At 43.8% G+C, this 23,171-nt stretch overlaps 1 protein-coding gene across 1 annotated transcript; it reads right to left on the bottom strand.

The window, feature by feature from the left end:
- Positions 1-465: 465 nt before the first annotated feature.
- On the bottom strand, positions 466-22,426 carry ggcx (gamma-glutamyl carboxylase). The gene is made up of 15 exons (XM_064307638.1): positions 21,898-22,426; positions 20,050-20,220; positions 18,348-18,506; positions 17,853-18,018; positions 16,767-16,845; positions 15,977-16,083; positions 15,712-15,875; positions 14,016-14,371; positions 10,057-10,188; positions 9,449-9,600; positions 9,096-9,265; positions 8,870-9,000; positions 7,108-7,255; positions 2,371-2,575; positions 466-1,316 (listed from the first exon to the last, which is right to left on the bottom strand). The coding sequence occupies exons 1-15, from the start codon at positions 21,917-21,919 to the stop codon at positions 1,163-1,165; spliced, it is 2,316 nt and encodes a 771-aa protein (XP_064163708.1). The 5' UTR covers positions 21,920-22,426; the 3' UTR covers positions 466-1,162.
- Positions 22,427-23,171: the final 745 nt, after the last annotated feature.

Genomic DNA, 23,171 nt, shown 5'->3' with positions numbered 1-23,171 from the left:
GTTTTGGGAAGACGGAAATGCTGTCCCTTCCCATGATGAATTAATCAGGCTCTCAGCACCCTGGTGGTGACATCTCCACTGCTCTGTCTCCAGCCCTCCTTCATAATTTACAGTGATCTCCTTTATAATTTAAGGTGATTGTATTAGGTGACCATCTAAGAACACCACGCAATGAAGAAGCCATAACTGCCCCAGAGACAAGGCCGGCTGGGAACGCTGGGAAGCAGGAGGACTGCGGCCCAGCGGATTCCCTGGATTTGTGTCCAAAGCCCATGAGAATGCAAAGGCCTGGTCGCCAAGCAGAGGGACCTGCGCTGCTCACATGTCCTGCCCCTAACACTAAAGCGAGGCGCAGTACCATGCCCTCCACTGGGGGGCAGTGTTTGAAGACCACCAGTTATTTTATAAGCGGTTATAAACATAAATGCTGTGATGACAAGGGATAAATGATTCTGATACGTGCTATTTCCATAAAACGTACATTTATTTTGTGTCAAACCAGACTAAATTACACAATATTAGTGTTTTCTTTCTTAGTAAAAGTATACATGAGTACAATTCATGTGCAGGGGGAATCAGTGTAATCACAGCAATGTCAGCCACAGCCATTGAATGTTAGCTTAATGCGACATAATGCACTTCATAGTATACACGTAGAAAAACTGCTCTTGAAACGACTTCAAAATAATTACAAAACCTGTTTCAAAATATTTATACTGACGGTCGTGAAATCATCATCGGAACTCAAATGTAAATAAAAATCCAAAATGTTTTTTTTTTTTTAAAGGAATTTTTTTTCCATCAAAGCCCTGAAATTCTCTGGAATGTGCGGGAGATATTCGCGGATTAGGAGGAGCCTGATGAATCTGTAGCAGTAGCAGCAGCAGACCTGGGTCAAATACGTATTTGTTTTGGATTCAAATACTTTTCTACACTTTGCTGATCTTGTCTGGTGTATTGGAACAAATGAAATACTCTCAAAAAGTGCAAACCCCACCTTCTGGTCACATTGGCAGGCTCAATTACACCAGGCAAGATCAACAGAGCACAGAATTGGAATCCGAAACACACACGTATTTGACCCAGGTCTGAGTAGCAGTAACAGCTGGCCAGACGCGTTGCACGCTGCGGGTTCTTCCCACAGTTCCTCCCGCGGCTCGCCTCACAGCTCCAGGTGGCCGGCCTCCTCCTTCAGCGGCTCGTCCGGGGCGACCTCGGGCTCCTTCAGGTTCGCGTACGCCACCTCCTGGGAGAGCTGCTCCAGCGGAGGCAGCCCCACCATCAGGTTACGCATGGCAATGGCTGTCATGAGGAACCTGCGTGTGGCATGGGAGAGAGAAGGGGGGTCAGGGCTGCACAGAGCACAGGAGAGAGGGGGGGTCGGGGCTGCACAGAGCACAGGGGGGGGGGGGGATCAGGGCTGCACAGAGGGGGGGGGGGTCAGGACTGCACAGCAGAGGGGGGGGTCAGGGCGCACAGAAGGGGGTGGGGGGGTTCAGGACTGCACAGAAGGGGGGGGGGGGGGGGGTCAGGACTGCGCTGAGCGGACTGGGCGTTTCAGATCCACACTGCTGTGAGTACTGCAGGGTCAGGCAGGAAAGTGTGAGGAAAAGCCCTGACGCATGAATCTGTGGGACCAGAGCAGGAGCTCTCAGGAAGAGCAGGCACGCACACACACACACTCACAGACACACACACACAATCATAGTACACACACACACATAGAATCATAGTACACACACACAGACACACACACACAGAATCATAGTACACACACACACACACACACACAATCATAGTACACACACACACACACACACACAGAATCATAGTACACACACACACAGACATACACCCATACACACACACACACACAGAATCATAGTACACACACACACAGAATCGCAGCACACACACACGCAGTACACACACACACACACCCACACTCACATCACACACACACACACACACACACACACACACAGACAGACTCACAGCAAGGATCACACACAAATACCAACAGTGCACAGACCACACAACAGGACTCGCAGCACACTCAACCACACTGCAGTACACATCAGCAGAACGAAAAAGCCCACACATCACATCACCAACAACTCATCAGCAACACACACACACACAGACACACACACACAGAATCACAGCACATACTCATACACAGTACACACACGCACACATACACACACACAGAATCACAGTACACACACACACACATATACCCACACACAGTGCGCAGACACACACACACACACATACCCACACACAGTGCGCAGACACACACACACACATATACCCACACACAGTGCAGACACACACACACACACACACACACACGTGCGCAGTACTCACCCGCGTCGGAGCATGTAATACTTCTTGAGGGAGAAGCGCTGCAGCCTCTGGACCAGGGAGGCCTCGCGGTGCTTCTTCACGTCCTGCATGCGCTGCTGCCGGCGCAGGAAGAGGCGCAGCACCGGGTCCGTCACGTTCACCCCCGGGTCCTTCCCCTCGGCCACGCTCACCAGCGGCTGCAGCTCCGGGGGCACGGGCTCCGTCTCTGAGAGAGAGAGAGCGCGAAAAACGGGACCGCGTCACGCACACACACACACACACACACCGGACGCCAGACACGGGGTAACACCGCGCGGGATAAGAAAACCGAACCATCACAAAATCACATCACTTTATTCAGGAGCGTGGCAGAGTATTAAAAAAAAATACAACGGGTCATTCAGCACAATCCTTAAAAAGTCACAGTTACTTTTACCACTCCCTGTAAGACTAGGTCTGTGTCTCGGCCTTGGTTCGGAAGTTTCCGGAAAGATGTAAACGGAGGCTAGAACTAGAACTGCACCACACACACCAGACACGGTAACACCTTGCGGGATAAGAAACCCATACCATCACAAAATCACATCATCTTATTCAGGAGAAATATACGTGTGGTACTGTGTAGTATTTCCAAAAACAAAACGGGTCATTCGACATGATCCTTAAAAAGTCACAGCTACTTTTGCCACTAAGTCTTTGTAAGACTAGGTCTGTGTCTCGGCCTTGGCTCGGAGAAGTTTCCGGAAAGACGTAAACGTTGTTTTGAGAGAATGCCCTCGGAGGCCAGAACTGGAGCTAATCCACTCCGCTTTCCTCCACTAACACCACTAACAGGTATCCCCCCGGGGCCACCTGTGTTACTGTCGGCTAATCCTCAACTTTAGTTTCCCCCCCCCCCTCTGTTCCCGAGCTTGTTTTTTTTGGGTCCGTGCCAGAGGACCTCGCTGCTGCGTCACCAGAGTTTTCATCTGCATATTTAATGACGTCTCAATTAAATCTCGTGTCAGAAACGTCCCCGCGGAGCCATCGCTCAAACGGAGGAATGTGCTGAAGCTGTGCTGAACGCATTAGCGGATGAAACTGATGAACAGCGGACCGACCGCGGGAACATAAATTGAAATAAATTTCTGCTACCGGTCTCCTATTGTTTTATAACTCCTGTTATTACCCTGCGGTTGCCAAAGAGCTTTTGCTGGAGATGAAATAACCTGGCAGGAATTTTAGTGACATTATGGTCATACATGTTTTTATAATGTGTATTATGGTCATACATGTTTTTATAATGTGTATTATGGTCATACATGTTTTTATAATGTGTATTACGGTCATACATGTTTTTATGGTCATACATGTTTTTATAATGTGTATTATGGTCATACATGTTTTTATAATGTGTATTATGGTCATACGTGTTTTTATAATGTGTATTATGGGCATATGGTTTTATGTGTACTATGGTCATACATGTTTTCATAATATGTATTATGGTCACACATGTTTTTATAATGTGTATTATGGTCATACATGTTTTTGTAATATGTAGCATGGTCACGTGTTTTTATAATGTGTATTATGGCCATACATGTTTTTATAATGTGTATTATGGCCATACATGTTTTTATAATGTGTATTATGGTCATACATGTTTTTATAATGTGTATTATGGTCATACATGTTTTTATGGTCATACATGTTTTATAGTATAATGTTTTTATATGTACATGGTAGGTTTATAATGTTCTATGTTCATACATGTTTTATAATGTTACTATGGCTCATAATGTTTTTAATGTGTACTATGGTCATACATGTTTTTATAATGTGTATTATGGTCATACATGTTTTTATAATGTGTACTATGGTCATACATGTTTTTATAATGTGTATTATGGTCATACATGTTTTTATAATGTGTATTATGATCATACATGTTTTTATAATGTGTATTATGGTCATCCTTGTTTGTGCCTGAGTCTTCCTCAAAGCAGTCATATGATGCGAAGCACATTACGGGAAACAGTGCTGAAAAGACAAATGGGCGTGTAAGGCAGGGTTTGCAGGTTCGATTCCAAGCTAGCTGCCATTGTACTGTCAGATGTCTAGTTTTTATATCAAAGCCTTTGAGAGAGAGCAAGAGACAACATAATTTGATATATGGATCATGTTCACGGTCTATACAACACTACATTGTTATTAAGAGGTCTGCTCTGTTTGACCTGACTCTAGGAATGCTGCCAGTTTGCCTACACAGGCACCAAAGTGAATGTCCTTATGAAATCAAAAACCACGCTGAGGTCCTTATCTGTGCACACAAATCTCGGGTGTCATGGCAACTCCCTCCTGGAGAATGTAACTACCTCCGAAGAGACACCAGAACACAAAGCTATTTATGAGGTCAGGGGGCCAGCGTGGCCACAGAATACCTTAAGGGTCATGGTTTTTAATTTTAAGTTTGAATGCCAATCTATGACATTCAACTGAATTCATCAACTGAAAGTCATATTGTCTCTGTAGATTAGTGGATGTTGAGTCCTGCAAAGTTTAGAATTAAATTTTTGAGAGTCAGTTTCAGTTTCAGCTGGAGTTCAGGGTGGTACGACTGTCCTTGTCACATAGACGTAACATTTTGACCAAAAAAGCGGAGATAACACTACTGGCTGGACTTTTATTGCCTTCACGATTATCGTTATTATCGAATGATTATTGCCTTCAAACATCACATCAGTTAAAAACAGAAATACATTTCCATCTTGTAGAAGTGTTCAATAGCTGAGCCGAATTGCCTCCTAACATATTCATATTGGGTCTCATACGGAAGGGATTAAAACTATGAATCTTTTGATAATGTTGTCATGGTGCTTAGCCCTGCTTCCAACAACCTAAGGTCACTTTAATTAATAAGTTAATTAGTCAGCTTTTAGATAAGCCAGTCTGTGTCTGTTTCCCCATTACACATCTTAACCTGGCATCACCCAGTCAATCCAAGCATGATCATTCCCATCATCATTCATTAAGCATGCATGGGCCAGGAGAAAATGGGGTGTCCCTCCCCCTCTTTCAGCAACACAAAACGTGGGCCAGTCTTTACTCTCTTAGGGTTAGTATTAGTCTTGCATATGGGTTTTGTGTTTGGGGTTGGGTTGGGGTACACGTTGTTGTACGTCACTCTGGATAAGAGCGTCTGCCAAATTCCTGTAATGTAATGTAATGTAATGGGTTCGGTCTTACGTGAGGTCCTACATTCTTCATCTTACAGCTCCTCTGGTATTTTACACTTCATCCCTGGCCTTTTCGGAATATTTTTGAATATTTTTTAATCTGTTGTTTTTTTATTATTTTGGTCTTGGTGCAATTTGGGATTATCTCGGGACAGACAAGTTGTGGTTTGGCACCTTCTTTCATTTCTTTTGTGACTGACTCCTGAACCTTCGTCTTTAGATTAGACGTTGAATACTTGTTCAAATTTAATAAATCTCTTCATCTTAATCTGGTTGTGAGTTGTACATTTTGACAAAGGTTGATCCAACAGGCTACTCCGCCTATACATGGAATTGCAGGTTTAACTGTTAATTGACATATTTGATAATAATTAATAGATTAAATCAAATAAATCTATTTTACATGTCGGACAAGTGAAGAGTTAACTGCAGATGCCAGTTGTGCTCTTTATTCAGAAAGCCGAACATTGAGCGTGGGTGTTGTCAGCAGTTAAAACTGCTGGATTGGGAAATTGCCATGTTAAACAGATTCTCACTTTCCTGACGGTACTCCTGGGCATGGTACTTAACCAGAGCTGCTGCTTCAGGAAATATCCAGTGGTATTAATGGACTGTATGTAAGGAGGATACGCAGAGAAAGCCGCTCTAGATAAGGGTGTCTGATAAATCCCTAAAATGCAACGTAATGTAATGTAGCATAACATAATGTAATGTAATGTAATGTAATGTAACGTAACATAAAGCAAAATGTTATATAATGGAGCTGCAAACAGCCTTATCTACTCTTTACCCTGAAGACACGGTCTAACCCTAACCCTTACTCTAGCTCTACACCTACTCTTTACCCTGAAGACACAGTCTAACCCTAACCCTTACTCTAGCTCTACACCTGCTCTTTACCCTGAAGACACGGTCTAACCCTAACCCTTACTCTAGCTCTACACCTGCTCTTTACCCTGAAGACACAGTCTAACCCTAACCCTTACTCTAGCTCTACACCTACTCTTTACCCTGAAGACACAGTCTAACCCTAACTCTAGCTCTACACCTGCTCTTTACCCTGAAGACACAGTCTAACCCTAACCCTTACTCTAGCTCTACACCTGCTCTTTACCCTGAAGACACGGTCTAACCCTAACCCTTACTCCAGCTCTACACCTACTCTTTACCCTGAAGACACAGCTTTATGCAAAGCATGTAAAGAACTGTATGAAACCTGAAGACAGAATGCGTCTCCATTCACTGGCCTCTGACTGTGAGCCTGCCATCCCCCTACGTCCAGCGGGAGACACTAATGTGTGTGCTTCATTAAGACCTCATGAGCTTGTCTCCGGTGTATGAGTCTGTCTGTGAGTACTGACAGATTTCAGCTTGTCTCAGGTGAGTATGTCTGTGACTGTCTCAGGTAAGCGTGTCTGTGAATGTGTCAGGTGAGTGTGTCTGTGACTGTCTCAGGTAAGCGTCTGTGAATGTGTCAGGTGAGTGTGTCTGTGAATGATGCAGGTGAGTGTGGTGAGGGTGGCGGTTTGTGAGAACTGACCGGTGCCGTTCCTGATTCGCTCCTGAAGCTCAAACAGTTTGGTGAAGTTCTTCTGCAGCGCCACTTCTGTGGTGTTCACATAGATGTACATGTAGCAGGATGGCTGGTCTGATACTGTGTACACTTTATGGTACGCTCCAGCAGGTAGCTGCACACACACACACACACACACAGGTACAAAAACAGTTAGCACACAATCACCCACTAAATAGACATACGAAGACAAAAAGCTGACAATGTGTTTTCTGCTTTTAGTTTTCAGGATGAAGCAGATTTTATAAATCAGAAACTCTCCATTAATCTGTGAGTTACCAGGAAAGATGAGGCTTGATGCATCTACTTTAAGGACACAAACACAGGCACAGGCGCAGGGTGCTGACAGACACGTCCAAATTAAATATGACGACTCAAGTTCCCTCTAAATTGTCCGCATCGTTCATCTGTGTTTCCTGGGACAGTGCAAACTCTTTTATTCTGTTCCGTTCATTTACCACCACAGACACAAGGGAGTGCTGTATTTCACCACAAAACCCGTCCAAACGACTCCAATGGCTCTTTGCCAGTATTACAAAACTCTCTCGCAACCACCCAATCAAAGGCTGGTGGTGTTTGTCCATGACATCTTCAATGATGAAAAAACAACCAAGACAATGATGGTGATATTGTGTCGTAAAACAAGCAAAGTGTTTGTGAAGGGGTTCCCTTGGGGGGAGGGGGGGCTTTCCGTGGGAGTTGTGATACTACATTAGCATGCGCCCATGCGCTTCCCAGAGTACTGTGATTTCTGAGCAATCAGGATTTAGTGTTGAATAAGCACAGGAGGAATATTAATTTTACCTTGATGGTAACAGGAGCAATGTGTGTGTGTGTGTGTGTGTGTGCGCGTGTTCGTGTGTGTGTGCATGTGTGTGGGTATGTGTGTGTGTGTGGGACTGTGTGTGTGTTTGTGTGTGTGCGTGTGGGCCTGTGTGTGTGTGTGTGTGTGTGTGTGTACGCAGCACGTATGACCGCACTGTGGGCCTGTGTGTGTGTGTGTGTGTGTGTACGGCACTCCAACAATCAGCAGACCTGTACTGTTTTCTTAATCGCCCCCATTAACCATCTCATTTTCCTGCAGCAGTTTTGAGTTCGGCCAAAGACCAGCTTTTCACATGGCAGATTGTTCAGACCATTAAGACACTACTGCAGCACAGCCATTAGCATTAATAGTGCCTCACACTATAGTGTGTGCACCAATCCGTACCCTTAAACAGCTGAGGCAGCTCCATTACAATCCCAAACAAACAAACACACCCTGCTGCACCACTCATTTTTTTACTCACATCCCTCCAAAATACTAAGATCTGGACCAACCAACTTTGTGCTTTTTGGAAAGTCTAAACACAGCAGAACCTCTCAGATAGAAATGCATAAGGAACATTAGAACATTAGGTCATTAGAACATCAGTAAGTTCTTTTTCTTTGGTTACATCCTGTTAACTTGGGCATCTTGCAAAAAGTTTAATTTTTTTCAAACTTTCGTTCTTTATATTAAATACTGTTGGTTCATCACCCATAAGCAAAGGTAAGACAGAGCTCTTTGTCAAATGTTGAAAATATTTAAAGTTCTTAATTAATGGAAAGCCGATTCATTTTGGTTTTTGCTCACGGAAAAACAAAGAGCTGAACTGCCCATGCTATTTACAGACACAACTGCTAAGGCTACGCTACGCTAATGTAATGTAATGTAATGTAGCACAGGTAGTTCCAGGTAGAACCGTACCTTCATCTGGTCTCCAGGCAACAGGGTGTAGTTGGTCTTCTCCTCCACAATCTCAACGCTCACCTGTCCCTGCAGTACCTGCACACTGGTGTTACCCAGGTCTTTGCTCACATAGTTCTCCAGGTGAAGGCCTAGGCAACACAAATGTGCAAAATGGTGAATTTTTCATTCATCTTGAAAAGTTGTTTTATATATCTGTAATACACACACATTTAGCGGTACAAACCTGGGAAGTCAGCAATGAAGACCACTTCAGTCTGGTTGTCCAGTGAGCCCTCGATCTCCTGAAACTTGGTTCTCCACGGAGAAAGGTCCACCAGCAGGGGCATCAGCCACGGGTTGGGGCGGAAGGGCGACCAGTCGGCAGTCACGATGTCCACACGGGGATCGAAGATCCTGAAGGTGTGAAATCACAAGTATAATTAAAAAAACAAGCCTCCATTAAAACAGACAGAATGGTTATGGTTTTTTGTTTTTTTTTATTTAATTATTCAGAGGATACAAGATACACAGTATTTCCAGATTGACTATCACTATGATGTAACGTCCTTTCGTTCCCGTGCACAGCTGATAGCGCACCTCTGCTGGAAGCGCTCGTTGATGGACACCCAGATGTCAAAGAAGATCTGCGGCTCGCTGATGTTGTAGTGGACCAGATTGCGGCTCAGGCAGGTGGCGTACTGCTTTAGCATGTCTCCATGGTCCTTCCAGCGCCGGCTCTGTGTGAACACCTGCGTGGCACAACAAGCAGACACTGCAGACAATTTACAGCAATATCCACTATTATATACAGCAATATCCACTACTATATACAGCAATATTCACTATTACATACAGCATTATTCACTATTGAATACAGCAATATTCACTATTATATACAGCAATATTCACTATTGAATACAGCAATATTCACTATTATATACAGCAATATTCACTATTATATACAGCAATATTCACTTTTATAAACAGCAATATTCACTATTGAATACAGCAATATTCACTATTATAAACAGAAATATTCACTATTATAAACAGAAATATTCACTATTATCAACAGAAATGTTCACTATTATAAACAGCAATGTTCACTATTATAAACAACAATATTCACTATTATATATATCTCAAACTGCCCTGCTACAGGGTTCATTACTGTCTTCCTCAGACTCACTCTTCCTGTGACTCACCCCGGGGTTGAGATATCCAGTATCCCCGGTCTTTCCATCTCTGTAGGTGATCTTGACGTGCTGGTGCGTGCGGGAGTGAACCATCATATCCCAGGAGTACCCGTACAGGCCGTTGGTCCAGTTGTTGTAGCCCTGTGACAGACAGACAGACAGACAGGAGAGGGCTTTGCTGAACACTTGATTAAATCCATGAACTGTGCTTTACTTCAAACACATATGATAACAAGCTATTATAAGATATTTAAAAACCATTTGCATTATTATTGTTAGCAGTTGTATCAGTATCACTACTACTACCACTACTACTATTAATAATAAATGTATAGCCTCATAATGCCCTCATAATGGCTTCATTGTCTTTCACTGGCACAACACCGGTCCTCATGTTGACTAATGCCAAAAAAGTCTCCAAAGGCAATCAGAAGCTTAGAATCAATACCAGACACAGAAAGCTCTCTTATACAGTAACTAAGGGAGCAAATTGACACACATGACTAATCAGAAATACCCGCGGAGCAATTTGTCCCAAACATTATGGTGCCCTGAAACGGGGGGTGGGGGCTATGTATAAAAAGCACGGTCATTGCCACACCGTGAAACCAAAATGCATAAAAACACCCTTTAATGAAAGCTGAGAATCTGAACCTTAACCACACGTGAATGGTTTGATTACCAATGTAAAATAGTGGAGTACAGAGCGGTGGAGTACGGACACTGTATAAAATGCACATTAAAACATTTCACACATAGTTTATACTGTATCATCGCATCTTGCATATTAGTGCATCCAGTTATGTTGTTGGATTAGTACTGACTGCACTAGATAAACACTCTGCTTTCTTGACTCTTGCTAGCTGACTGACCTTGGGCTACCCAAATGTATATTGTTGATTACAGAGCCAAATCAATAAAAAAAAATATGTCTTTGTCCCAAACATTAAGGAGGGCACAGTTTACACAAACTTACACAGTTAATACTGTTAATGCCTCAGACTCTCTGTTTTTCTAGGTGAGGAATGACTGTTGGGTTTTTTCTTAACGGTGCGTTAATGTGAAGGCTGTAACAGCCCATGAAACATTTTATTACGCTGCCCCATTACAGCACCACGGGAGTGCCAATAACAGTGTTCTAATGCCACCGTGACTTTCCCAGGAAAGAGGATTCCTGTGGCCTCGGGCACTCCGAAGGAGCACAGACTACTAAACACAACGCAACAAAGAGAACTTTCCGGAAGAACAGCTCCTCTCCCCTTCTCATTATCAGGTTTTTTCTTTTTTGGGGGGGTGGGGGGGGGGGGGGGGGGGCATTCAGGACAGGGTCTGACTAAGCACAGCAGCAACCAGAGATAAAGGTAAGGTCATGTAGGACAAATCCAACAAGTGCTGTTCTCTCTGGAGATGGATACCCAGACAGGGAAAATGCCCTTGTATAGCAAAGCAGCAGCCCTAAATATTAAATTTAGACTAACCTTTAGAGAAAAACAATACTGTGACGCACAAAGTGGACACTTCTTTGCATCTGAAAGCCCTTCAAACTGACTCAACCCAGAAGAGGGATAAAGACGACGCCTAATAGGACTATCTAACAGGCAGGGTTCCCATTCAAACGGGATTTATGTACCATATTGTGAAGCGACAGTTCGCAACATTGCAGCTTTCGGTCGCTGACCTTCAAAAAGCTTCATGAAGCAACATTAATGCTCAATTCCCAATTGTTTGTTTGGTACGGCTTTTTATCAACTGGATGTGGTGTACCCAAAATGCTTTAGTCCGCAATAAGACTAGTCTTGGGAGTAGGATCAGTCATACCAAACACTGCTTCCCTTGCTCAGGGGATGCAGGCAGGAGATGACTCGATGTTTTGTTTGGGAATTAATTCTATTTACAATGCTGCTGGGAGTACAGTTTTTCTTTACTCTACATAACACTATGAGCCAAAATGGTGGATCACTGCAACGTTACAGTTATGGATATGCAGGGTATGTACAGCAGTGACTTCCATGTACAACGCAATGTCACCACTATGCAGACTTGGATTTGGATCAGGGAACTGAAGAATTGGACAGGGAGGCTTTCAGTGAGCATTATAAAACAGTAAAAAGAGGAGCTTATTTTAAATTCTCTCTGACTTGCCCAAGTGCAACCCAATGATTCAAGGACAAAATTTAGTAAACTACTGTCTGTACATTTAAACCCACAGAAATACACCCAAATGAAACCTCCATTGCCTGTTAATTAAAGTTTCTGAATAAATCAATCAGTGACATCACAAAGCAAATTTCAGCAAACTACGAACCTATAAAAACATCAGGAAGCTGAAATGGTTAACAAACAGAAAACTAGCCTGATCAACATTAATATTCCTCTCAAATGTTCTTATTTTAATCTTACACCCCTGGTTTTATCATCTCTGAGAAGGCCATTTGACGGCCAGGGTTTGTGTCACACTGCAGTGCTTTCCATACAAGAGTCACAATTATCAAATGAATAATGACATCACTGTGCGTCCCAATTCAGCAGGGTCATTTCACGTCCCATCTGAACTCCACCTGCATGGAAAATGTTTTTAAAGAACGAGGGAGAGTTTCGGCACTGCTGCATTTTCACTCCTGACTTACACTCCACTTGTGTTCAGCCGATTTTTTTAAAACCCTGAAGCCAGGAATGCATACAGAAATTTTTCTGAGATGCCACTATTTCGTTATCTCCTATATGAAGTACAAATATTACTCTTTCTTACCACAATTTCTTACCATGATACAGTGCTCATGTCTTTTGATGGACACACATTTAGCAAAAAACAAAACTGCAAAACTACAGAACCACAAACCAAGATCTGTAATTACGATGCTTCTCTCTCCTCAGAATTTAGCAAATTATTTTTAACGTACTTCGCAGGAATGCCTGGAGACGCACATCTCCAATTTCTGCAGAATCTATCTGGGTTCCCCCAGTCCCAAAGCGCACCCTTAGTCTCCGTGCAGATTACTTGGCAAAAAATATTTTCATATGTGGCATCATGCCAAGCGCTAGAAAAATTTACATATTTTAGCACAGGGGAACGAATGGTGATTCAGAATAAATCTTCTGTATACATCTGGCTCCACCCCATGGCCAGTTGCCGCAACTGCATGCTGCCCTGGATTCAGGAGCCGCAAGCTATTGCCGTTTTTTATTTTCTCTGCCAATAAAACCAGCGTTAGCTCCTCGTTTCAGCGTGAGCACCAGAAGAGCAAAGCGAGGAGGGAAAGCTATCGTTTAAGAGACTGTGGACTTCTCTAGCTACAGAGATCTGTCACTCTGCGGACTACCCGTGTGATTATTCAACCATGCAGTGAGTAACCGGAGGTGAAAGGAAGGTCCTAAAATGGAGCTAAAGTTTCATTTACTTTTTCCTCACGTCTTTCCTGAGTCAATTTAAGTCTTTATAGTGTTCCACTCAAGCAATACTTAAAGCTATGCCTCATCCTTGGTCCTGCCAAAAGTCAAGTGGTGTTCTCTTCCTCAACCCAGGTCAGTAAAGAACATATTAATACAGTATTAATTCCCCATACTCGCTGTGTGTTATCTGTGACCATATTAACCCCATACTCGCTGTATGTTATCTGTGACCATATTAATTCCCCATACTCACTCTATTGTGGCAAAAGACAGGGCTACACCCTCATTGTCCGTGTAGCTTGCAACAGCCAATGAGCCACTGGCTAAGTATCACTGCAATGTCTGCATTCTAAGTTAATTAGTTTAATTAGGCACAGAATCGCACAGATCATGCAAACAATTTTGCGGCAAATTTGTCTGCTTTTCAAAGCGCAGCTGCTGACGCTGGAAAGGCAACTGTTCCCAACACACCTGAACTGTAAGGACAGTGTTCAAACACCGCTCCACATATAACTGCCCCTCCCCATACCCCCCAAACCCCCATACCATCACTGCTATCCTGAGTGCAATGGTCATACCTGTGTGATGAAGTGTGAATAGGGCAGGAAGAGCTGCTCGGACAGGTACAGCAGGGTGAACAGGGTCCCCAGCTTGTGCCTGCGTCCCGGTTTGAGGGGCCTAGAGGCCGAGGGAGGCTGCTGCCCGACCGCGGCGGCGCTGGGCGGGGTTGCCGTGGCAGCAGCGCTGGGCGGGGTTCCCGCGGCGACACTGGGCGGGGTTTCCGCGTACACGCAGGAGGCACTGGACTGAGGCGCCGGTTCGGTGGGGGGCAGTACCGCCCTAAGGGCCGCCGGGAAGCCGCCGAAAAAGCGTCTCGGCCAATCAGGATAGCAGAAAATGGGACTGGTGGCCAGCATGGTGTAGGAAAACATTCCTGTAAATACAGACACGGAGAGCCTCATTACCAGTCAAGGCATCTCCATAAGTAGGCTAAACTCACATAATTCAACACTTTATTTTAATAGGAAAATCTGCACTAGAAATTCCCACAACTCACCATTTTATTTGGAAAGGAAAATATGCATTAAAAATTCACACAATTCACCACTTTATTTTAATATAAGATCACGTGCCAACATACAAACCATCTTATTACTCCCACTGGATTATGGGGGAGTATGCTATACATTTTCTCTCTTCCTGGAGGGGAGGGGCATCTCTTGGGGTGGAGTGGGAGGGGTTACAGCCCTATTCCTGACCAGACCATATTTGGACAAACTAAGGGAATTGTGTACCAAAGAAGGCACGCTCAGGCTTGTATGTGAAGGAAGACCGAAGGGACATATGGGAGAATCTGCAAACATACATCAGTATTCTCTTTGCGTTCCTTTTCTTTGTCTTAGTCTGTTGGACTGTATGTCTTTCCTTTTCCAAATAGCATATGGTTCTTTAATTGTCTTGTAATTTAAATGTTTATCCTAATATCATCGAAACTGCCTATACTTGGTTATGGATGACTGTCATATTGTGCCTTAATACACCGCTTACATTTTTCAGAACATCTAAGGTTCGTGGTTTGCTTAAACAGCAACTGGGTGTGCATGTCTGTGAGAACCAATCACTGTATTAATCTCATTCACAATTGAGGAGTAACACCATTAACAGGTTAATCACTGGGCATATTGATAGTTTCACCAGCCAGATATGCAGCTGCTCCAGGGGAAGTTGTTCATTTCAGTGTCCAGATGGATCCTAGTGGTATTTCATAAAAAAATAGAGGGGTTATGAATGATATTTAGAAAGCCTCACTAACCACATGAAGTAACCTTAATTAGGGCTCCCGGGGCTAGACGCCAGTTTTGGACATACACTTATACGGATATACATTTTCTCTCAGGTTAAGTTTGCTTCTCCATGGCACAGATACATGAATTGCAAGATTCCCGAATGTGTAGTACATTCACCTCCAAGGACAGGCATTAATGTCACAGAACACCTAGATGAGCGCCTGGGAGCAACAGATCTCTCTCTCCGAGGTGCAGGGTCTTGACGCCCATCATTTTCTATAAGCACACCCCAGTCAGTACGCGTACGTGCACACCCCTATCCGCACATAAATATCCAGGTTACAGATTGTGAAATGAATGGAGTCAGATATACTTGTTTTCCTCCGTGCAACAAAATGCAAATCCTAACGGCCACATGGCAGCGATGATTCTCCTTATACTTGATATACCGTGCAGGCCTGAACAGAACAATACCCGCCATTCTCACCGATGCTGAAGAGCTGGGAGTTCATGCAGTGGAAGTAGGAGACGAAGACCATGGCGACGGGACGCGTGGCATCGAAGAAGAGCAGATACCCGGCGGACAGGTCCAGAATGAGGCCTCCGCCGTGGACCACCAGGAGACTGACCGTCTCCACCGGCAGAATTAGCCTGCAGGGGGGGAAAACAACACCCATACATGAGCACGGTCACCCAGAGCCAAACTCACCACCACCACCGCCAAAAAAACCCGGCATCACAGACTGGCTCACTTGAAAGGGTCGAACAGCCAGTGGTGGGCCAGGTAGGACATGGAGTATCCGCCCACCCAATCGGAGTCCAGCTTCTTAATGCCAGCGATGAAATACACAATAAAGATCTGCAAAACAAAACACACAGAGACACTATCAGGGATGCCTTCCCGTCTCATAAACACTGTTCATTTTGAGCCTTTTATTTATCCTTCATTTCACCTGGAAAGTCCCACCAAGGTTAAAATCTCTTTAGGGTAGGGTATCTGGACCAACAGGCAATGCACAAAACATAAGTATAAACCCACAAGACGACAGATACAACGTAAAGACAAAACACAGACTTAAGATCATGGCATGGAACATGCACAGATCTCAGCTACTCTGTTTTGAACCAAATTTTTTAATTCCCCTAAAGAGGACGATCAATTATTCATTGTTTTTGCGGCTTGTTCTAAGACCAGGTGCATCCCATATCTTTGCACCTCCCCCAACATCAATCAAAACCTTCCGATCCAGTGAAACCGGTGCTAAACTTTGCATTTCATACATGTAGCAAAGTGTTTCGATAGATAAAATGAGGACATATGAAGCCTGTATGGAGCACTTCCTGCACGTGTGATCATATCTAGTGCTGCACAATAAAAGCAAAAGCCCATTACTTTAACCTGCAATAAAAGGGGGCTCACCTGAAATTTTTAAGACTCATGCAACACCAAGTACAAAATTACAGATTGAACGCTCCACATGTACTGACCTGAGTTCTGAGCTTTATTCTGAGTTACAGACTGAACGCTCCACATGTACTGACCTGAGCCCTGATGATGGTGTAGTTCCAGAGTGGGACATGGGCATTCTTCTTTTTTGCATTCCAAAGTCCATCTACCGACCTGCAGACCGTGACATCACACACATCTGAGCAGTGTATTAGGAAAAGCTTCAAGGCTGTCAATGAACTTAAAATTCATCATGTCTGCCAGATTGGCGCTAGCATTCATGTAGCTTAACCCCAACCCTAATCAGTCCCTGCAACCAGTGTGCTAACCCCACTCAATGCTACATTTACATTTGTTGTTTAAACTTTTTGTAAATCCATTTTCAGGAGGGCTCTGCATTCGATTAGTCCTGTCTGTGGCTTATAGAAAGTATTATTGGGTAAGCTACACACATAGGTAGGGAACAAAAAAGGAAATTCCAAGGTAAAGTCACATAATAGGGTGTTCAGCTGTCATGTTTTTTTCAGTACAGCATACATACTGTGGCACAGAGCCCACCAGTGTCTGAAATTCAGCAGCAGGAATTCAACACCAGCCTTCAAGGAGAAAGTCATATCGACTCAGGCTTAGTAGACGGAAGTGGATATGCTGTCCCAGGCATTTTTCCAAAAAATCCCACTCATTTTTACTTATTTCTTTTTCTATTTTTTCAAATGGTGAGCAGACAGTACGCTCTCGGAATGCACTTTAATGCTTTATTCAGAAAGGGGAGGAAGCAGACCGGGTAGCAGACAGAGATGGGATCACAGAGTAGGAAGTGCCCTGGTAGGGGGAAACAAACCCCCAGCATCACAGGATTTGAATGTGCTGAGAGTCAGTGGCCATACTGACTGCGCACATGGCGCCCCTCACCAAAAATGAGTATAGAAACCAGATCCCATCATGAGCTTGATTATCGTTATTTCCATAATCACTGCACAAAAGATTTGGGAATTGATGAAAATGAAACCTATGAATGAAACATATGACACATTCAGAGCTCTTATTATCTGTGTGCTAAATCTCAATTGTGCTTTATGTTAAATCTCCAATGTGCACCCCAAATTTCAAGTGAAACACATCATTCCTCAGGCAATTTCTTGAGGATGGGTGGGTGGAAGGGAGTCACGTGACTCACTCACCAGTATCTGTTTGCATCCATTAAGGTGAGCTGGAAGCCAATGAGCCCATAAAGGTAGGAATGGTTGTTCCAGGCAGTCTTGTCCAAGAAGAAGACGTACCAGTAGGTGGAAATGAACATGAGGCAGGAGACGCGGTGAAAACAGCCAATCATGATGCCAACGGCTCCTGTTTGACAGCACAGTGTGATGCTAACTGATGAATGCTAACACAAGCTAGCTGATGAACGCTAACACAAGCTAACTGATGAATGCTAACACGAGCTAACTGATGGATGCTAACACAAGCTAACTGATGAATGCTAACAAGCTAACTGCATTATGCTAACACAAGCTAACTGATGAATGCTAACACAAGCTAACCAATGAATGCTAACACAAGCTAACCGATGAATGCTAACACAAACTAACCGATGAATGCTAACACAAGCTAACTGATGAATGCTAAAACAAGCTAACTGATGAACAGCCGCACGCTGGCGGGAAGAGCAAGCTCACCCAGGAACATCACCACATAGACCATGTACATCCAGTCCAGCGGCAGCGGCTCCAGGAAGTTGAAAAGTGGAAATCGACACACAGGTGCGCCGTCTAGGTATCTGTAGTCCAGGTGGCTGAGGCCTCGCTCCTGGGTGATGTCCACCGCCATCAGCAGGCCTGAGAAGGGGAAACCAACGGTTTCAGTTTCAAAGCTGTATGCTCCATTCCCCTTGGGTCTTTTGATTGTATGACTTGGATAAGTGCGTTTATATTTAGCTTTTTGGCCTCGATGCCCTCACACTGAACTTGATCTTGGCCTTGCTATTTTATAATTTGACCTTGGAGCCCAAAGAAACTTTGGCTTTGCCAAGACCAGTGACTTTGTCCTAAGAATTAAGAAATTTGAGGCCTGAGACACACAAGCAAAGGAGGACAAGCATAACCACAGAGAGAGGAAGAAAAACCACACAATTGGGAATGCAGTCAATGGAAAAGTGCACAGAAATACGCCAACTCACCACGGCCATCAACCCCTCCTTAACTACAGTACAATAGCACGGAAATTTTAAATGAATGGCAGGCTCTACCAAGCTCACTAGGACTGAATCTGAGCATCAGAAAAGAGCATCCACAGACTACACAGTGATATGCTGAGAAAGCACTACCACAAAAAACTTCCAAAAACAAAAAATTTACATTCAAATAACCAAAAGGCACTGGCCTAAGTGAACAGAAATGCTAAACTAAATATAATACGCACATGTATAATAGCTATATGAACTGGGTAAAGGCCTGGAAAGAATCCACCTCTCATTCCCCATTCTGAAAAAAAACAAACTCCCTCTTCGTCCGAATTTCAAGAACCTCTTTCCAGAGGGTGAGTGGAGAGATTGGAGTACATGCCATTCAAATCAGCCATGGTTCTATTATACACATTTAGATGGTGACCATGTAGACTTAGTTATCCCATAAAACTGCACAATACACAGAATAAAAGTTAATGGAATTTTTGGATTAAAATACATTACAAGACAAACTAGCCCCAGGTGGGGCACTGCTGTTGCAGCCTTGAGCAAAAGTACTTAACCTGAATCACCTCAGTAAAATACCCAGCTGTACGAATAGACTGTATGTATGGAGAATGTAAGCTATGCAAGTCACTGTGGACCTAAAATTAAGTGAAAAAGATTCCCTAGGTGAGTGGCATAGATACCCCAATACAGGGGTGGCCAACCCTGGTCCTGGGGAGCCGCAGGGTCCGGTTGGTTTTTGTTTTCACTTTAAATACAACAACCACTTAGACCAAAAAAACCAGGTGTGGTCAGTTACAGTAACTGTGTAATAAACTGCTTTAGTTGATTAATTAGGTGCCAAAGTAAAAACAAACCCAGCAGACCCTGCGGTTCTCTATTGACCTGGATTGGCCATCCCTGTATTATACACTGATAATGGGACACCGACCCAAGATGGCTATGCTTCTCTTTCATCCTGCAACTTCAAATTCTGCAAAAACACACAGCCATGGGGCCATGTGTAACACGTCCTGGAATTAGCATTTATTTTACAAAAGCATACGAGTGCTTTCTTTAATTTACTTACTGTTTCCTCCTGTGCCGTTAAATTTCCAAATGTATTCTGAAGATGTTTCTGCATTCAAATGTCCGTTTAGGATCTGTATTATCAACCCCGCCCAACAAGAGATACCATCTGGGCTACTTACCGAACAGGAAGCGGAAGACTCCGAGCGCGGCAGGGTCGGTGGGACGGTTGAGGAGGCGTACCAGCCGCTCCCAGGAAGACAGGTCTCCCTTCCCGAACCCGAAAACGCGCTTCATCCAGCTTTCCGGCGGGACACCGGCCTGGACATCACCCCCCCCTCTGCCGGATGAGGCTGTAACACAGGAAACGGACCAGGCAGGAGAACATGGATTTCCCTCACAAAGCGGGTTAAACGGTGTGCGGGTTCTGAAGAATTTATTTAAGTACAATGGGCTTCATTCACAAACTTTTCTTAAATTATTCTTACTTTTGTTCTTAAAAATGTTCCTACCAAAAAAGAAAAATGAGATTCATGACATGTGCAGAGCTTGTTTTTGTGCATGTCACAGGTGTATGAGATAATGAATGCTGGCTGTTTGTAAATTTTTTGCGCAATCCAAGGAAACAGCCAGGCACTAATACAGATAACAAAAAAATTACGAACACCGAAATGTTCCTAGAAACGTTCTAACACGCAGTTTACGATCAAATGTGATCACACACGTTTCGTGACTGAGACCCAATGCTTCCCTGACGTCTCTAAAGTGACATTTGCTTTCTTTAAGGTAGCGTTCCTAAGTGCTGATTTAGAGAGTCACTGCACTCTCCCCTCTGGGATTCAGAAGGTCCAAGGTCCAGTGGAACTGATCCCACACACTACCCCCAAGTCTGACTTCTCCACAGTGGACTGACCGCTGCCCTTTTGCAGTTAATTTATCTGCCCCTCCACCACACTCTTCAGTGCCCATCTTTCTGCTTCTGATCAGCGCTCAGCAGGTCAGTGAGGAGCGCTTCTGTCACTCCAGTTTTGCTCTCTTTTCACCTTTTCAAATAAAAATCTTAGACTAAGCAGAACAGGGCACTGATGCGAATGATGGCCACAGAAAACACAGCTAAGCAAAGCACAACTAGAGCAAAACCACCTGACATGCAAGCCAAGAAGACTAACATTTCAAAACACTATGAGACATAACTGAAATATTTAGCCTAACGAAAAAGCAAACCGTGGTTACCGTTACCTCTGATGATGCTGTACCTACACTGTTTACTTTTATCTTTCTTATCATGTTTACCAATGACAGAGTTGGGTCAGCTCAATTAACCCTCTCCTGCCTGCTCTCTGCTTTCATAATGCAATACATTGCGCATACTATCCTGCCACATGCTTACACCTCTATAATACAGACCTGCTATAGCCAAAGTACAATGCCCTCCAAAAGCTGATTGTTGGTAGTTTTGTCCCATATTCATCTTTTGATCTCAAATCCAAAAGCCTTAAGTACATAGCAAAAATAACAAATTACACTCTACAGTTACCATCATCTTGGAGGGCACTGTAACTAGCAGTTTCCCAAATTCTGGGTTGTAAGTAGGGCGAATATATACCATGCCTTACAGTTTAACTCCCCACAGTCACTGACAGCCGCCGAATTAGACACGATTAACATTTCGGTAGATTCCGTTTTATTCCTTTCATATCTTGAACTTAAGATTTTTATAAGGGTTGGATCACAGGTAACGTATTTGCTCATTAAATGGGCGCGTGGCTCGTGAGGCTTGGGAATCACTGTCTTGCCATACAGTACTACGCCCAGCAAAACTAACACTTGTGAAGTGATTCAGTAAGTGTATTCACATGCAAAAGATCCGTTGCTTTTGTTCGCTAACAAGTTAGGGGTTAATTATATTATGGGCCCCGTAAATCAGCCATCAATCCAACGTCGGATTCACACATTTATAGCCAGAAAGCGATGCTTTTGGAGGGAAGACGCAATTACAGCGATACAGACGGTTATGTCATGCAGTTTACCTGTTTTCACGTCTTCTCCCATTTTCTCTATGTCCGGGCTGTCCTGCTGCTACAGGTTCTGCTGTCTTGCAGGACAGCACAAAGCTATCCTGTGCCTTTCCCGTTCCCAACTGCTGTACACGTAGGTAAATAGCTCGCCACGTGTCACATCCAGAGCACAGATCGGGGTGAATATGGGACGGTTTTAATTTGCATTCAGTAAGAATTAATCAGGGGTTGTTTTGCAACGTATAAAAATGCACAAATGCAAGTTACTTTATGAATTTTGTGAATCCGTTGATATAATGGGCGTGAAAAGTATGGTCTTCAAGCGTCAATGTGCCTAATTCAAGCTGCACAGAGCACAAGAAACACACTGCCATCCAGTTTCTGTGACGCTGCCATCACGCAGTCGGATCTAACAGCATGAAGTTGAATCCATAGACTAGAAAAATAGGTTAAACCTTCTACAGCTGACTAAATACGTGACATAAATCACGACTGCGAACACTTCCGTATTTTAACAAGGGCGGTGTAAACAGTTACGGCAGACAATGACGTACTGCTTCGTCACTGCCTGTCGTAACAGCGGAAGGAAACTAGCAATGCAAAGACATGGACAGCGATCACTAAACTAAGAACACCTGCGTTCTCTAAGCATAGACATGTATGTCTTATAGACATTTAGCTATGTGTAACAAAACTGCAAAGCGAGTTCTCAGCCAAAACAAGCTGTACAGCAACCGGAAGTACGCATGGACTGCGGCTGCCTCTGCTGTGTGTACAAACAGTTTAAGCTCCCCATTAAAGTCAATGAGGAATATCGGACTTTTGAAGGAAACATAAAAGTTCACCAACTATATTTTGAAATCTTTACGCTTCATATATTGTGAAAATGTCTTTATGCAAATACATTTTCCATAGCTTAGGCTACATCAAGTAATATATATGGAGCACCAAGGCATAGAAAATGGCATACATATCCCTTTGACACAAATCGATCTGCCGAACTGGCAAAGGAGAGAGAAATCCAGAGAAAGAAAGATAAGAATGAAGCATATCTAAATATGGTGTCAGGGGAGCCATGATTTATAGAGGTGAGCCCTGTCTGCATCAGAAGATGGGCAGGGTTTGTGCTGTCCTGACTGCAGTGGGAAGTTCGTTCCACCATCAGGGGGCCAGAACACAGGGCCGGATCTGGCAAGGGGGGCGCTCAGTCACTTAATTCCCTACTCTTTCTCTGCTCGAGAGGCTTAGCCAATCATAATAATGATCTTCAAAATAGCAAATAAAAT

This window comes from Anguilla rostrata, chromosome 14 (genome assembly GCF_018555375.3).
Source record: "Anguilla rostrata isolate EN2019 chromosome 14, ASM1855537v3, whole genome shotgun sequence".
NCBI lineage: Eukaryota > Metazoa > Chordata > Actinopteri > Anguilliformes > Anguillidae > Anguilla > Anguilla rostrata.
The sequence above is the reverse complement of the archived record's forward strand: the minus strand, read 5'-3'. Positions and strand labels throughout refer to the sequence as shown.

What these genes read in the sequence shown, in the direction of transcription:
- ggcx (XM_064307638.1), bottom strand. Translation starts at nt 21,919, where the DNA reads ATGGGAGAAGACGTGAAAACAG. An exon ending in AACGAGCGCTTCCAGCAGAG is followed by an intron (nt 9,266 to 9,448) that starts GTGCGCTATCAG and finishes TCACACCTTCAG; the next exon opens with GATCTTCGATCCCCGTGTGG. An exon ending in TATTACATGCTCCGACGCGG is followed by an intron (nt 1,317 to 2,370) that starts GTGAGTACTGCG and finishes TGCCACACGCAG; the next exon opens with GTTCCTCATGACAGCCATTG.